Genomic DNA, 16,206 nt, shown 5'->3' with positions numbered 1-16,206 from the left:
CCCTAAAATCCTTTACCAAAGTGCCAAGTTCCTGAATTTTCATAAGGTCTATCTCCCACGCTCTGGAGCACATGTGTCATAAGATTCCAGCATGCCTCTTGCTCATCCTTCCCAATCAGCATGATGTCATCAATGTGATGGATGGATAGGATGTTCTGCAGGATGCCCAGGCAGCCTAGATCTGCTTAAGCCAACGGTCGCCAACCTTTTGGACCTCACGGACCACGGGTTGGTGACCGCTGGTTTAAACTATATTATGACACATAGTTATAGTAGGTGTTTTATCACCTTGATTTAATTCCCTCATCTCTGTCATTTATTACTGATTTTTCTCCTGGTTACTGGTCGTATTTTCCTGTGTGGCGGCCTCCGTATTTTTCTATTGGATGCAGGAACTTCTATTGTCAATTTTATGTTGTTGAGTATTTAGATTTTCTCATCTTCCCTTAAAGAGTGGAGACCTTGTTTTGACAGGCAAGTTATGTTTCTTGCAGGTCAGCTTGATATTTTTGAGACTTGTATTTAACTTTTGTTATCATAGGTGTACAGTACTTTTCATTTGTGATAGTTTAGCTCGACTACTAAGGTATAACCCTTCTGGGTTCTCAACTGAATGTCCCTTGTGATTAAGGAAGACTTTCCCTTCTGGCTGGTTCTCAAACATCTCCACCTCCTTTAAGAATTATTACATCTCCTTAGTTATTCATGGTCTTACCTTCTGGTGCCTTTATCCAATAAAACACACCTCAGTGTTCAACGAAGTCTCAAAAGGATATCTGTGCAGATTTATGGAGCTTTTCATCTACAAAGCTTCCTCCTCTTTCTAACTTTGCCGCCCAACTTCCAGCTGCCTCAGCCACCCTAAACTTAATCTCCGTGCCCTCAACTCAACTTTGTTCTACATGGGATCCTCTTTTTGGTGCCGATTCAGAAGGTGCCACCAGTAGAAAATGTAAGGTTGGCGGCGCAGGAGACAAAGTCAAAGTCAGAGAGCCAAGCGAGTCAGAAAGGAGCTTTAATCTGCGTCCCGGCGCGAGATCCACGGGTTCAAAAGGCGGGGCCAGTGAAGTCGAGCCAACAGGGAGCGGAGGCACTTTTTTTATACAGCTGTTCAGTGGGGGGGGCGGGGGGGGGCGGGGGACACATGAGCTGTGGGAGTTCCCGCCGCGGGCAGGTCTGACACAGGTTCCAGGAAGGGGCCAGTATCTGTGTCACCATCTGTCTGGTGCGCTGACCTGTTAGGAATTCCAGGGAGGGTCTAGTACAGGGGTCCTCAAACTTTTTAAACAGGGGGCCAGTTCACTGTCCCTCAGACTGTTGGAGGGCCGGACTATAGTTAAAAAGAAAAAACTATGAACAAATTCCTATGCACACTGCACATACCTTATTTTGAAGTAAAAAAACAAAAGGGGAACAAATACAATATTTGTATTTGCACGTGGGCCGCGAGCCCGTAGTTTGAGGACCCCTGGTCTAGTATCTGCGTCACCATCTGCCTTATGCATGCATGGCTCCTGGACTTCCCTCCGACCTAACAGAAAACTGGCACAATACTTCTTTTGCCTAACACCTGTAGTTGTATATATGACATTTTGAAGTACTTTCACAATTATTTTTACCTTATGGTACAGTGCTTTCACAAGGTTTAAAAGACTTTTTGTGTTGGATGATCCAGCTTAGAGAATACTAGTATGCACTTTGTTAGGAGCCAGGAGGTACAGCCTATTGTTCTGAGTTGGGAATAAGGCTTGGCCACTCACCTTGCCAGGAAAGTTTCTGTTTTTTCCTATATTTCAGCAGAGGGGCATGGTAGAGGAGGTCTAGAGCCACCACAGACATTTTTGGAGCTCTGGTTTTATGGAACTTTCTAAAGATTACTTAATGTAGTTGGATGGTCATGTTTCACAGGTTTTGTTTTTATTCAATGTACACATCCTCCAACATCTTCTAAGAAGGCTTTCAAACATTCACCAAGATGCCCTGGCCAGTGTGGCTCCGTTGATTGGAGCATCATCCCACATAAGGTCGGGGAGAGGGCCTGGCTTCATTCCTGGTCAGGGCACATGCCTAGGTTGTAGGACCTGGGCACTAACAAGAGGCAATGGATTTATGTTTCTCTCTCACATGGATGTTTCTCACTCTCTCCCACCCTCTCTCTACAATCAATCAACATATCCACGGGTGAAAACTAAACAGAACATTCACCAAGAAATATTAGGGTAAATATTTGAAAACTCATCAAGGAACATTAGACTGCCAGGATACACTAAATTGTTGGTTGGTTTGAAACCACTATTAACAGCGGAGGAGTAATATATAACCAGGCTTGGATCCCTAGCCGGTTTGGCTCAGGGGATAGAGACTTGGCCTAGGAAAGGAAGGGTCTCAGAGTCCATTCTGGTCAAGGGCATGCACTTCCGTTGCAGGCTCTCCCCCACGTGCAGGTGGCAACCAATCTATGTGTTTCTCTCACATCTTTTTTTTCTTTCTGTCTTTCCCAATGTCTTCCACACTCTCTAAAATCACTGGAAATCCTCGGGTTGAGAATTAAAAAAAAGAGAGAGAGAGAGCTGACTTGGAATCCAGCTCCAAATCGAAGAGCTGAGTTGCAAAGAAAATCAAAACCGATTAAATCTAAGGGTCCTCAATTAGTGTTTTCTGTCTTGGGGATTAAACATGGTAAAACCCAGACTCTGCCCACCAGCTGATCTTACCAGGGACAGTCCTCCTTTCTCTCTCCTCCTCCTTTTCATCTTATCCTCGCTCCGTTTTACAGTTTTTGCACCAAGTGCTCAGAAACGGGTCCTACCGAAACCGAATGGAGCCCAAGCCGAGGCCAGCGCCGACCCGCTCTCTGCGGTTCTCCCCAGTCTCGGCCCACTTCCGGGTTCCCTCCCGCGGCCCCGCCCCGCCCTCCCGTCCGTCCGCGGCCCCGCCCCGCCGCCCCCACGTGACCGCGCGGCGCGCTCCACCCCCGTCCCCGCTCACGTGACCGCGCCTGGGGAGAGAACGCCTGACCCCAGCCCCCGGCTTTCACCGTTCGCCGACTCTCTCCGCGGCTCCTCGGCCTCTCGCCCTTCAGCCGCCTGCGCGTCCCCACACCCCGTCCCGGGGTCCCCCCGGAGCCCTGTCCGCCATGCGGCTCCTGCCTCTGGGCGCAGGTGGGCCCGGGCGGCACAGCCCCCGCCACCTGCGCTCCTGCAGCCCAGCGCTGCTGTTCCTGCTCCTGCTGCCGGGCTGCTGCCTGGGGGGCTCCCGGGCGGCGGCGGGCTCTCGGAGGCCCAACGTGGTGCTGCTGCTCACCGACGACCAGGACGAAGTGCTCGGCGGCATGGTAACTCCTGTTTCTGCCCCGCCCCTCTCCCTCTCGCGGCGGACTCCCCGGTTTCTTGCCCTCTTTCCCGTCCCCACCCCGGCTCCCGGAACCGGCCGACTGGACCCCGGGTAGGTTTGCTTTGGCCACGCCGGGCCCTGGACGCAGGTCTGAGGGGCCGCAGGACTCTATTTCCTCTTCTTGCTCCAGCGTCTCTTGGAGGGTGACACACGCACACGCACACGCACACACACGCGCGCTCCAAGCAGCTTCCAGTCCGGACCTGACGGCTGCGGAGCTGGCGTTCCTTCGCGATCTCGGGACACACAGGTGGACGCCGGTCAGGGATGGGCAGAGCCAGCGAGGAGCAGGTGTTGGCTCAGGAGATGCCAGCCTTGAGCATCTTCTGGGTTAGGAGACAAGGACAGCCCCCCTGTGTGGGGACCTAGGCCACCTCCGCCTTTGTTCCGGGGCACAATGTCTGTGCCTGATATTTATAAAATAAGTGCTGAAATGAACTAATGTGGTAGGTAGCTTTCGAACTATTTCTTCAGGGTGTGCTGTGCCACACAAGAATCAAGAAAATCCAATTAGCCTAATTGAACACCTGGCCGATGCATTAGGTCCTGCCAGTGTGCCATTTTGTACCATCTGGGTGTTGTCATGAGACTTCATTCTTTCCCAGAGTTGACGTTGCTTCTGTGTCTTAAGAGTCTTGACCTTTATGACCCTCAGGAATATCCACCCAACCCCGTACTCACGTAACTCACCACAGCACAGAAAGTGGCTTGCCCCAGGCACATAAATAGTGGAGGCAATCGAGTCAGACTGACGAGTGCTCTGATTCTGGGTATGGTATTCCTCTTTTTAAGAGCAAGTGCTTTTTTTGCTTCCTTTCTTTCAGTTCTCTTTTTGCTTTGAGCAAAATGCTGAGATTATGAAAACACTTCAGGCAAGAGGTTCCGAACTGTGACTGTGTAGTAACACCCTAGTTCACTGTCTTTCATCCTGTCCATAAGTGAGTTGTGAAATCAGTTTAGAACTACCAGCATTTTCACTTCCCTACGGAACAGACACTGGGAATAGAAAATGTCTGTGTGGTACACGCGGTAAAGGTTAAGCATATATCCATATGTGTATATATTTCTGGGCTGTGAATTAAAATGTTTCTTCACTCGGGTCTGTGTGCAAGAGTATGGGATTCTTTTCTAGCTGACGTTTAAGATGCTTGCATTTTGACTCCACACTCCTGCCACATATGCCTCATTGCCTTTTAATTTCTATTCAGTCACATTGACATTGAAGAGTCTTGACTTAATTGCCCTCCTGGGTTTTATTTTGGGTTTTTTCTCCACCATTCTAACAGCTACATTTATTTTCTTTTAAATATCTCACATCCTTGAAAAGTATTTTATCCAGGAAAAGCAAGCCACCTCTATCAAAAATTAATAATAGTTTAGTGACTGAAGCTTAATTGAAAGGTAAAGCTTTCACCCTAGCAGGTTTGGCTCAGTGGATAGAGCGTCGGCCTGTGGACTGAAGGGTCCCAGGTTCGATTCCGCTGAAGGGCACATGCCAGGTTGTGGGCGCGATCCCCAGTGGGGGGTCGTGCAGGAGGGAGCCAATCGAAGATTCTCTCTCATCATTGATGTTTCTCTCTCTCTCTCTCTCCCTCTACTTTCCTCTCTGAAACAATAAATATATTTTTTTTAAAAGAAAGAAAAATGGGTGTTTAAAAAGAAGGTACAGCTTTCACATCTCTGTTGAAAACAAACTTCATCACTTAAATACAAGGTGTGGTGTTCAGAGTCCATTTCCTTCCATTTTTGTAGGCCACAGATGTGGTCTCTTCCCCTTAGCACAGTGGTTCTCAACCTTCCTAATGCCAAGACCCTTTAATACAGTTCCTCATGTTATGGTGACCCTCAATTTCATTGTTACAAATTGAACATAATTAAAGCATCGTGATTAATCACAAAAACAATATGTAATTATATATGTGTTTTCTGATGGTCTTAGGCGACCCCTGTGAAAGGGTCGTTCCACCCCCTCCCCCCACCAAAGGGGTCGAGACCCACAGGTTGAGAACCGCTGCCTTAGCATGTTAATCACATTTGCTTCTTTAAACCACAGCAGTTTCTTTTTTATAGGTGTTTGTACTGGAGAGAAGAGCCAAAATTGTGTGGAGGGAGCAAGTTGAATTCAATGCTCCAACTCTGGAGAATTCTTGCTTCTCTTGTAGGCTTTTACAGAATATTTTATGACTACATAGTTGTCAAACAGGACTTGAAGGGGAAGAGCTAAGACAATATAGCATTTGAGATTCTACTTGGAGCCAGAGAGTGAGGTGTTTTATATTTGTGCTTCAGTCATTACAGGAGTCCTCTGCTGTGGGTATTGTCCTTATCTTAACTAAGAGGAAACTGAAATTTAGAGGGGGCTATAACTTGGCCAAGGTTCATATAGCTAGTGAGGGACAGAGCCCCATGCTTTTTCTCCTGTTCGAAAATACTGTGATAATACTGTCTTACAGATGTCATTCCACATACCCACATCAGCATGGTTACTTATACCCCAGGTCAGAGATTCTTCAGGTGACATTCAGGAGCACCAGTGGGGTCATGGAACTCCTTAATTTACATGTAATAAATAATTTGTGTATATTATCTTCATTTTTTGTTCCCCCCCCCCAAAAAAAAGGATTATGAATTGCCACCATAGTTGGCAAAATAAACAGTGGTCAATCCCCCAGACTAATTCAGATGAAAGGATTGTATGATTGTAGTTTAATGTGAAACCTGTCATCTTTGAAATAGTCTTTTATGTGGTAGTGTCCTCTTTAACATTTCATTGTATTTGTTGCAGGTATCTGGGATTCCGTTTTTAGATTTTTTTACCCACGCAACTATTCCTGTAGATTTCTCGAATGTTTTGTTTTCAATCCTCACCTGAGGACATACTTACTGATTTTAGAGCCAGGGGAAGAAAGAGAGAGAGAAACATCAATGGGAGAGAGGAACATCAATTGGTTGCCTTCCAGTACACACCTTGACCGGGGATTAAATACCCAACCTGGGTATGTGCCCTGACCGGGAATTGAACCCACCACCTGTCAGTGTACAGGTTGACACTCCCAACTAACTGAGCTACACTGGCCAGGGTTTAATTTCTTGATTTTATTTAAATGTAATTATGGTGTGATGGACATACTGTTTTTCACAGAAGCACAGGATGCTTTTTTAAAAAAAATCATTCACTCTAGAAAAAGTGACATTCGGTTAAAATTTCAAGGAAGTGAGGGAAGGAGCTGTAATGAAATGTAGGGGAAGAATAAATACGTACATGATGTCTTTGCTTTGCTTAAAGCAGGGTGGTTTTCTATTGAAAAAGGGAAAGTTAGCTATAGAAGTACCAGACTTTATTTCGGAACAGGTGTACATGGGAGCTAGGAAAGTATATGACTCCTTGGGATTTTTATGGAAGGGATTTTGCTTCGGATGTAGTAAAGTGACACATTTACCCATATGCGAGTATAAGATTGGCTACTTCATAAAGAATGTGGTATGGCCTTAACCTCACCGTCACTATCTTTGCTTAGATCTTAAGGATCCATGTTAACATTCAGACACACATACACATTTTCAGTACAGTGTGGTTTCTTGCCTGGACTTGTTTGATTAAGCACAGATTTTATGCTTATCATTTGTACTACTATGAATAGTCTAAAGCAGTGATGGCGAACCTATGACACACGTGTCAGAGGTGACACGTGAACTCATTTTTTTGGTTGATTTTTCTTTGTGAAATGGCATTTAAATATATAAAATAAATATCAAAAATATAAGTCTTTGTTTTTCTATGGTTGCAAATATAAAAAAATTTCTATATGTGACACGGCACCAGAGTTAAGTTAGGGTTTTTCAAAATGCTGACACGCCGAGCTCAAAAGGTTCGCCATCACTGGTCTAAAGACTATGGTTATTAATATAAATCTCCTACATTAAACTCTAGATCCTTGTGCAGCCCTCCGTCAGTTCTTTGGCTTCTGCCTAACTCTCTGACCCTGTCTCATCCCACTCCCCCCTTTACTGACTGCACTGCTTCTGCCACACGGGCACTGCTTTTTGTCCCTCACACGTGCCTCTCTCCTTCTCTGGCAGCCTTTGTACTTGCTATTCACTCAGCCTGGAAGCGTCTTATCCTGGACGTTTGTGCGGCTGACTCATCATCATGTGACTCTCAGCACTGGTTACCTCAAAGAGGCCGTCCCTGACCTACCACCTAAAGTGTTTTCCACTTTTCCTGCCACCAGCTGTAAGCACATTATCCTGGTTTATTCTGTTCATAGCATTTTTCACCACCCAGAATGATTGCTTGTTTACCTGTTAGTTGTTTAAGTCCCCAAGAGTGCAAGGATCGTCAGGGTAGGGACCTTCTATCTTTATCCACTTCTATTGCCAAGACCAGTGCCTGGCACAAATTAAGTGTTTAATACATGTTATATAATCACACAGTATAGTCTTACTGTAAATCAGATATTTCTCAGTAACTTTGCATATTTATCAGACAATCTGATAACTAAGTCAGATATAATCAACTCACATGGACTTTTTCTTCACTTCCCCTTCACTCATTTCCCCTCCCTATATCCTCACTGTAACTCAGATTCTTCATCCATCTAACGCAGTGGTCAGCAAACTCATTAGTCAACAGAGCCAAATATCAACAGTACAATGATTGAAATTTCTTTTGAGAGCCAAATTTTTTAAACTTAAACTATATAGGTAGGTACATTGTTATTAACTTAATTAGGGTACTCCTAAGGCTTAGGAAGAGCCACACTCAAGGGGCCAAAGAGCCGTATGTGGCTCGTGAGCCGCAGTTTGCCGACCACTGACTAACGTTTTATGCAGCCCAATGTTCTGTACCTGAGTATAGCGCCCAGGGATGCTTTATGGGAGATTATGACTGGTGACATTGCTTCTGAAGGTTACCAAAGATCTTATATATGTCTCTAGCAGTTCCTGGGGACCCATTATGCCTGCGGTTCTCAACCTGTGGGTCGCGACCCCTTTGGCAGTGGAGGACCCTTTCACAGGGGTCGCCTAAGACCATCCTGCATATCAGATATTTACATTACGATTCATAACAGTAGCAACATTACAGTTATGAAGTAGCAACGAAAATAATTTTATGGTTGGGTCACAACAAGAGGAACTGTATTTAAAGGGCCAGAAGGTTGAGAACCACTTCTATGCAGTTACTTATGAAGTGATCAAAGTTGTTTTTTGGGTTTTTTTTTGTTTGTTTGTTTAAATAGAGAGGAAGGAAGAAGGAAGGATAGAGGGCTAGAAACATTAATGAGACAGGAACATCATCAATCGGCTAACTCCTACATGCCCCACACTGGGGATTGAGCCCACAACCTGGGGATGTGCCCTGACTGGGAATCAAACCAGTGATCTCTTGGTTCCTGGGTCAGTGCTCAACTGCTGAGCCACACTGACCAGGCTCAAAGTTAGTTCTTGAATATGTTAGAATTCTCATCCTTTTGAGCTTTTGGGTTCCTTAATTTTTCTATTATCTATGTAAAACAATGGGGGAAAGTAATTCCTACAATATTGAAAATGAGGCTCTTGTTAACACAGTTATATATTTGGGTTGTCTTTAAGAAACTATTATACAACAAAATACACTTAGAGCTGCATTTAATATGGTCCTAGATTTCAAAGGTACTTGAGAATCATCATGAATTGTCTCATAATACAACTAAAATGAGTCTCTTCAATGGTTCTTTCTTGCTATGTGGCATCTGAATAAAGATTATTCATATTTATGGTCCTTTTTATTTGTATTTAAATGACCATCTTTAGACTTTTATCCTCACTATAGGATTTGATATTAATTATTCTCTATACTTGTCAGGATCTTAGATTTTGAACAAGTGATAAAAAGCAAGGATATAAACAAAGAAATTTCTGATTAGTCTTTTGCCTGAGAGGGTTCTGTGTATAACTGTATTACCTGAGGTGGTGATATGTCTAGTGCAGAGCAGAGGGCTGTGAGTTTGTAGTCAAAAAGTGTGCATCTGGGCTCCACCACTGAATGATATTTTACTTAATCTCTGAGCCTGTCTTGCTGGCTTTCAGAACCTAAGTGTTATAACTGTTTTAAAAGGTGGAAGGCTCCTTTTATATGATTTCCCACATCCTGCTTCTAAAGATGAATTAATGGAGATAGTTCTGCCCTATCTCTTAAGGAGGCTGGTGACAAATGAGATAAGGGCACAAAATTTCATTACAGTGAAATCGGCACTGCTAGAAAAATACCATCAGCTGTGAACTTTCCCCTCCTTCAAGCATTATGAACCCCTGAACTTTTGCATAGGAAAGAACTGGCTAACCAAACCTGTTTGCTTCATCTCCAGAATCACTCTCTTGGCTGTTTCTTAGTGTCAGATGGAGCTGATAGGTTGGGAATAAGAGGTTGAGATAAGATACAAAACCCATGAATTTTGGTCTGTGTATTGGAGTTGATTGAAAGAAATAGTTTAACAGATAATTATTTGCTTTTCAGACACCACTAAAGAAAACCAAGGCTCTCATCGGAGAGATGGGGATGACTTTCTCCAGCGCTGTAAGTTTTAAAGCCAATTTAATGTTGTTAAACTTTAATTGTGTTTATGTTCTACGAAGGAACACTCGCTTTTGGGTAGTCTCTTTTGTTTTTTCTTCCCTAGTTAGAAAGCCTGATCTGAAGGAGGGATCTCATTTAATGTGATAAATTCTGTTAATTGAAATATTACTTCTTACCAATTGGAGATTAACTGCAGGCACTTTCTAAGCCAGTCTTTTCTGCAACTCAGAACTAGAGAATTTTACTTCAAAACTGACTGTTTGAGGTTTGAATGTGGATTGTAAGCATCAAATAACATTAATGCTATGTAAACTGTTCCATGCTAAAAACTTGCAGACCACTTTACAAAGCCCAGTTAATCATGGAAGCCAAACCTGGCAAAGACAATAGCAACAAAGCCAACAACAGTTGTATGTATGTGTGAATATATAAAACAAATATATGTATATATCAACATAGATACAAAGACTCAAATGCTAGCAAACTTGAGGACCATGCACATACACAAGTAAGTGGTAACTTATTAACGTCAGGAAATCCATTGAACAGCAGCCTTGTGTTGTGCTTTAGGGCGCCGACTCTGGAGCCAGTCCGCCTGGTTTCACATGCTCTCTGCCTCTTTTCCAGCTATGTGACCTTAGGCAAGTTATTAAGCTTTCTGGCCCTTGTTTTCCATATTTATAAATGGGAGTACTAAAACTTACCTCAGGGTTTAAGTGAATTGATACATGTAAAGCAACCACTTGTATCCCTGCCTGACTTATAATGATTTCAGTCATCCCTTGGTATCTGTGAGGGATTGGTTCCAGGACCACCCCCACCCCGACAGATACCAAATCTGTGTGTGCTCAAGTCCCTTACATGTAATAGCACAGTATTTGCATGTAACCTAGGCACATACTCCTGTCAACTTTAAATTATCTCTAGGTTACTGATAATGCCTAATGCAATGAAAATACTATGTAAACAGTTGTTACACCGTATTGTTTCGGGAATAGTGACAATAAAAAGTCTGTACAAGTTCAACACAATGCAACCACATCATAGACCTAGTTATACTGTTCACATCGGCAACAACGTAACTTTTTTCCCCTGAACATTTTCAATCTGAGGTTGGTTGAATCTGTGAATTTGGAACCCACACATACAGAGGGCTGGCTGTACTACACAATGGTGGTTGTTATATTGTCCACCAACATGGAATTGGTAGTAAAAGAAGGATAGTTATATGTGCATTCCAATAGATGCTTGAAAATTCTCTGAAATGTTAGCATCTTTTCCTGGTAATTTATTAAACTGTTGGAAGAATACATCCTTATGATGAATACTTCAGACAAATGGCACACCTATAGTTAAGGTGAACTACTCTGGTCACTGTTGTTAGACAAAGGGCTAATGCCTCTTGCTTAATACTGTTCTGAACTGTCTAGTCGTTGGCATAAGTCTTACAGAATTAAGAGGTAAAACTATTGGGAAAAGACAAAATTAATATTTCCATTTGTTTGGATTGTCTACCTAGAAAACAAGAGAGTTGTTGGAAAACTTTTAATAGAATTTAGTAAGGTAGGAATGAAAAAACAAAACAAAAAAAACTTCCTTATAACCAGTTAGAGAAATATGGGAGGGAGAAAAGATCACATTCACATAGCAGGAAAATTCAGACTCTGGAAATAAGCTGGTGGTGGCTAGTAATGGTTCTTTAGGACCTATATAAATAAAGTTACAGAACTTTGTAAGTGATGTAATAAAAACTACTTAATATGAAGACATGCACATTACTTTCCATGGGAAAATACAAGATTATAAAGTATTCTAATCAGAATTCCAGTAAGATTTTTTTATGCTGAATTCAGTGAATCCAAAGTTATCTGGAATAATAAGTAGGTTAGAACAATTAGGGTAATTTTTTTAAAGGAAGAAATTGCTTTACTGGGTACTAAAATTTAATATGAAGATACAATAAACAGTGTGGTATTCCCAAAAATTAGCTTAGGAAACAAAAAAGGGAAAGAATTAAAAGAGTTGCCAATGTAAAAATTACAAAAGTCAAACATCTAACAAAATTAAAAGGCAAAAGTAAAAAATGGGAAGTAGTTATAGTATGACTGAATCCTTCCTTAATTCCAATTTTATGTAACAAGAGGCCAGTAGCTCAAGAGGAAAAAATGTGCAAATCACATGAACAGATCATTCCCATAAACACAGTTGGTCAGTGTGCATGTGGAGAATGTTCATCAGTATTTAAAAATGTCAAATCCAATAAAAGGCCAAATAAATACTAAGTATTTAAAAAGGATACTATGTAATTTTGGCAAAGGTGTGCTCAAATGAGCCTTCCTTCTCTGCTGGTGGAAGTATAAGCTAGTATTACCCTTCTGTTAAATGTGCATTAAGAGTTATACAGATATTATTGGGTAGAATGGGATAAGTCTATTGATGACAGTAGCTAATAGAAACATAAGTAGAAAAAAAAATCTGTCATATATAAAATGATACAGGAAATACATAAAGCTACAGATCAGCCTGAACATGACCCTCTACTTCTCAGCCACATTAAATTCAAGTAGTAGTTTTTATTTGGTTAAGACCTAGCTCCCACCACACTGTGCTCCTTGTATGTAAATATTTATTTGAGGTGAGGTTAGAATAGCATTATTTTATCCTGCAGAAAGAAACCAGCTAAAAAAGAAATCTGTTCCTTGGTTTGTTTTATCTGCTTTACTGTCTCTACTACATTACATATGGCAGCTTGGAAATGTGTTATATGCAAAGAATATTTTTGTATCAGGGCAAACTAGAAATTTGAAGTTAAAATATTGAGCAACTTTCTTTTATTCTTTTTAGAAATTATGGGAAATTCATCTTTCTTGTGTAACTGTCCTTGTTGCTTCTGTTTCCTTTGTAGTATGTGCCAAGTGCTCTTTGCTGCCCAAGCCGTGCCAGTATCCTGACAGGGAAGTACCCACATAATCATCACGTTGTTAACAACACTTTAGAGGGAAACTGCAGTAGTAAGTCTTGGCAGAAGATCCAAGAACCAAATACTTTCCCAGCAATTCTCAGATCAATGTGTGGTTATCAGACCTTTTTTGCAGGAAAATACTTAAATGAGGTATGTTGGTCTAATTATTCCTCCCCCCCCTTTTTTTATAACAGTTTTTTAAATGTGAATTAATAGAATTCATGATACTTGTTTCTTAATAAGTATTCATTCACATCATGTTAAAGGATTTTTGGCAAATGTTTTCTCCTAATCTGCCCATAAATAAGAACTTATATGAACATATTTATATCATTTGGGTATTTATTCTTCTAAATAGTCTCAGGAGCACTTATTGAAAAATTATCCTCGGACTGCTCCAGCAGGGTGCTCGGTTGGCTGGAGCATCATCCTGTACACCAGAAAGGTTGCGAGTTTGATTCTTGGTCAGGGCACATAGGTTGCAGGTTTGATCCCGGTCAGGCCTGTACTGGAGGCAGTTGATTGATGTTTATTTGTTTCTTTCCCTCCATCCCTCCCCCTCTCTCCTCCCATTCCCTCCTTTTCTCTCTCTAAAAAAAAGTCAGTGCTCACTTCAGCAACACATATACTAAAATTGGAACAATACAGAAAAGGTTAGCATGGCCTCTGCACAACGATGACATGCAAATTCGTGAAGCGTTCCATTAAAAAAAAAATCAATAAAAGCATATCCTAGCCAACTGGAGTGGCTCAGTTGGTTGAGCCTTTTCCTGTTCAGTGAAAGGTTGCCGGTTCCATTCCCGGTCAGAACGCATACCTGGATTGCATGTTCAATCTCTGGTCTGGCCACATAGGGAAGGCAACCAATCGATGTTTTTCTCTCTCCCTCTCCTTTTCCCTTTCCCTCTCCCTCACTCTAAACATGTCCTCGGGTGGAGATTAAAAAATAAATAAATAAATAATTCTATGGTGAGGATTAAAATAATAATAATTATCCTAGGACTGCTGCTGTGTACATCCCCTTTTTACTCAAGAACTCTGCTTGTCATGTGGCTGCCATGTGATCTTTGTTTCCATTTCCTCTGTATTAGGATCAGAATGAAGAATATTTCTTTAGTATCTTTCCTGAATTACAACTTATGCTTAACCCATTTTGTAACCTGAAAAGTGGGAACAGAATGTGGGCCGATCAGTGGTAAAGAGAAAGCACCCAGAGCCTGGGACAGTCAGGCCATTAAAGCAGGTGACTGAGTGGTCAGTGTGCAGCCATTTGGGCCTCGATGGAGAGAGACCGCATTGTGACCTGCCAAGGCCAGATTTCATGGCCTCACTGGCCTTAGCTTTTAGTCAGAATTCAGGTTTAAAGGAAATAGTGTGTTTGAGGGTATTTGGGGTTATCTCCTATAGTAAAACTGGGAGTGCAGGACAGAGAGAAGATGTACATTTTCTTATATATGTTGTCTGTGGTTGCTAGAGATCTTAATATCTGATCTGAAATTTTTTTCATTTTTCCTACTCCCCACAGTAATTAGGGGAATTTGCAATCTTGTGGGTTTGAAAGAAGATGACTCAGTTTGAAAAGAATAATGAGAAATAAGTACAGATACTAGGTCATTGTGTTAAGACTATGGGTCATAAAGAGAACTTATGCTATTTTGCATGTTAAAGAGCATCTAGTATATACAAAATTAGGAGAAAGTCTTTAAAATACAAAGATTTAGCCCTAGCTGGTTTGGCTCAGTGGATACAGCATCAGCCTACAGACTGAAGGGTTCCAGCTTCAATTCCAGTCAAGGGCACATGCCCAAGTTGTGGGCTTAATCCCCAGTAGGGGGCATGCAGGAGTCAGCCGATCAATGATTCTCTCTCATCATTGATGTTTCTATCTCTCTCTCCCTCCTCTCTGAAATCAATAAAAATATATACTAGTATTTTAAAAATTTATATATATATAAATATAAATATAAATATAAATATAAATATAAATAAAATACAAAGATTTCGTTCTCAGGGGCTAAATTCTGCCTTAAATGGGCAGTATTAAACCTTGCTGAGGTAGAATGGGATAATTCTGTGGTCTCTTCACTTGCTCATCTCATTAGGTCTCTTCACTTGCTAAGCTCCAAAAGTAGATTTCATCATCAAGACAATGGAACTTATTGGCTGGTAGCTCATAGTTGGGTCATTTTCACTGTTGCTAGTCACAGGGTCAGTTGGACTATTCAGCAAATGAGCCCTGTGGCCTAAGCCATGTGGTCGTCTTCTGTAAAGGGCCAGAAGTAAATAATTTAGGCTTTGCAAGCCATATGTCTCTGTTGTAAGTATTCAACTCTGTCATCATAGCATGAAAGCAGCTATAGACGTTACGTAAACTGACGAGTGTGGTTGTGTTCCAATGAACTTTATCCCCACTGAAATTTCAATTTCATGTAGCTGTCACATGTTACAGCATATTCTTCTTTTGATTGGTCTTTATATTTTTTTAATGTTTGGAAAAAAATTCTTAGCTTGCTGGCCATACAAAACAGTTAGCAGTCTAGATTTGGCCTGTAGTTCGCCAGCTCGTGCTTCCAAAGTTTCTAGGAATATGGTGTCCTTTATTTTTTGCTGGTTTGTGTGCTTGGGAAAAGTGAGCACCTACCGTGTTTCAGGGACTGATCTAAAAAGATTCTACACGTGTCCTGTTTCTTTTGTCTCATCATGTCTAAGGACTTCTAATGCCCTGCTTGTCTGCTTTTCAGTATGGAGCCCCAGCTGCTGGTGGGTTAGAGTACGTTCCTCCGGGATGGAGCTACTGGTATGCCTTGGTGAGTGATTACCGAAGTCAGTGCCAACTACACACAGCCCACAGAGGTCAAATGTGTGTACTCTGATTTAGCTCTGATATTGACATAACTTGGTTTGCTTTTATGATTGGCTGTTTCATCTCCCTGCAGGAAAGTCTTTTGATTTGCAAGTAATTCCTTTGTGGGAGTTTAGGAACATATTTTGCTATTCTACCTGATCCACTCTTGATTTTGTTTTTTTTTAAAGTAGGACAGGCCTGGCCCGTGTTGCTCAGTGATTAGAGCATCAGCCCATGCACTGAAGGGTTGCAGGTTCAGTTCCCAGTAAAGGGCATGTACCTGAGTTGCCTCTCTGGCTCCAGTTGGAATGTGTGTGGGAGGCAACCAATCATTGTGTCTCTCTCACACTGATGTTTCTCTCCCCCCCACCCCTTCTTTCCCTCCCTTCCACTCTCTAAAAAAATCAATGGAAAAAATATCCTTGGGTGAGGTTTAACAAAAAATAAATA

General features: G+C 41.9%; 1 protein-coding gene and 1 non-coding gene across 2 annotated transcripts in view; both read left to right on the top strand.

Moving 5' to 3' along the window:
* Positions 1-2,983: 2,983 nt before the first annotated feature.
* GNS (glucosamine (N-acetyl)-6-sulfatase) overlaps positions 2,984-16,206 on the top strand; it is a 48,244-nt gene continuing 35,021 nt past the window's right edge. The window contains exons 1-4 of the mRNA XM_006096862.3: positions 2,984-3,334; positions 9,890-9,949; positions 12,855-13,061; positions 15,653-15,718. Of these exons, the coding sequence (XP_006096924.1) occupies positions 3,137-3,334; positions 9,890-9,949; positions 12,855-13,061; positions 15,653-15,718 (531 nt within the window). The 5' untranslated portion in view covers positions 2,984-3,136. The remainder of the gene's footprint in view (positions 3,335-9,889; positions 9,950-12,854; positions 13,062-15,652; positions 15,719-16,206) is intronic.
* Positions 13,516-13,622, top strand: LOC111827594. Its single transcript, XR_002831221.1, has one exon. It is a non-coding gene; the product is annotated as a U6 spliceosomal RNA (small nuclear RNA).

Source organism: Myotis lucifugus, unplaced genomic scaffold, assembly GCF_000147115.1.
Source record: "Myotis lucifugus unplaced genomic scaffold, Myoluc2.0 scaffold_189, whole genome shotgun sequence".
Classification (NCBI taxonomy): Eukaryota; Metazoa; Chordata; class Mammalia; order Chiroptera; family Vespertilionidae; genus Myotis; species Myotis lucifugus.
This window is presented reverse-complemented; position numbering and strand designations above follow the sequence as displayed.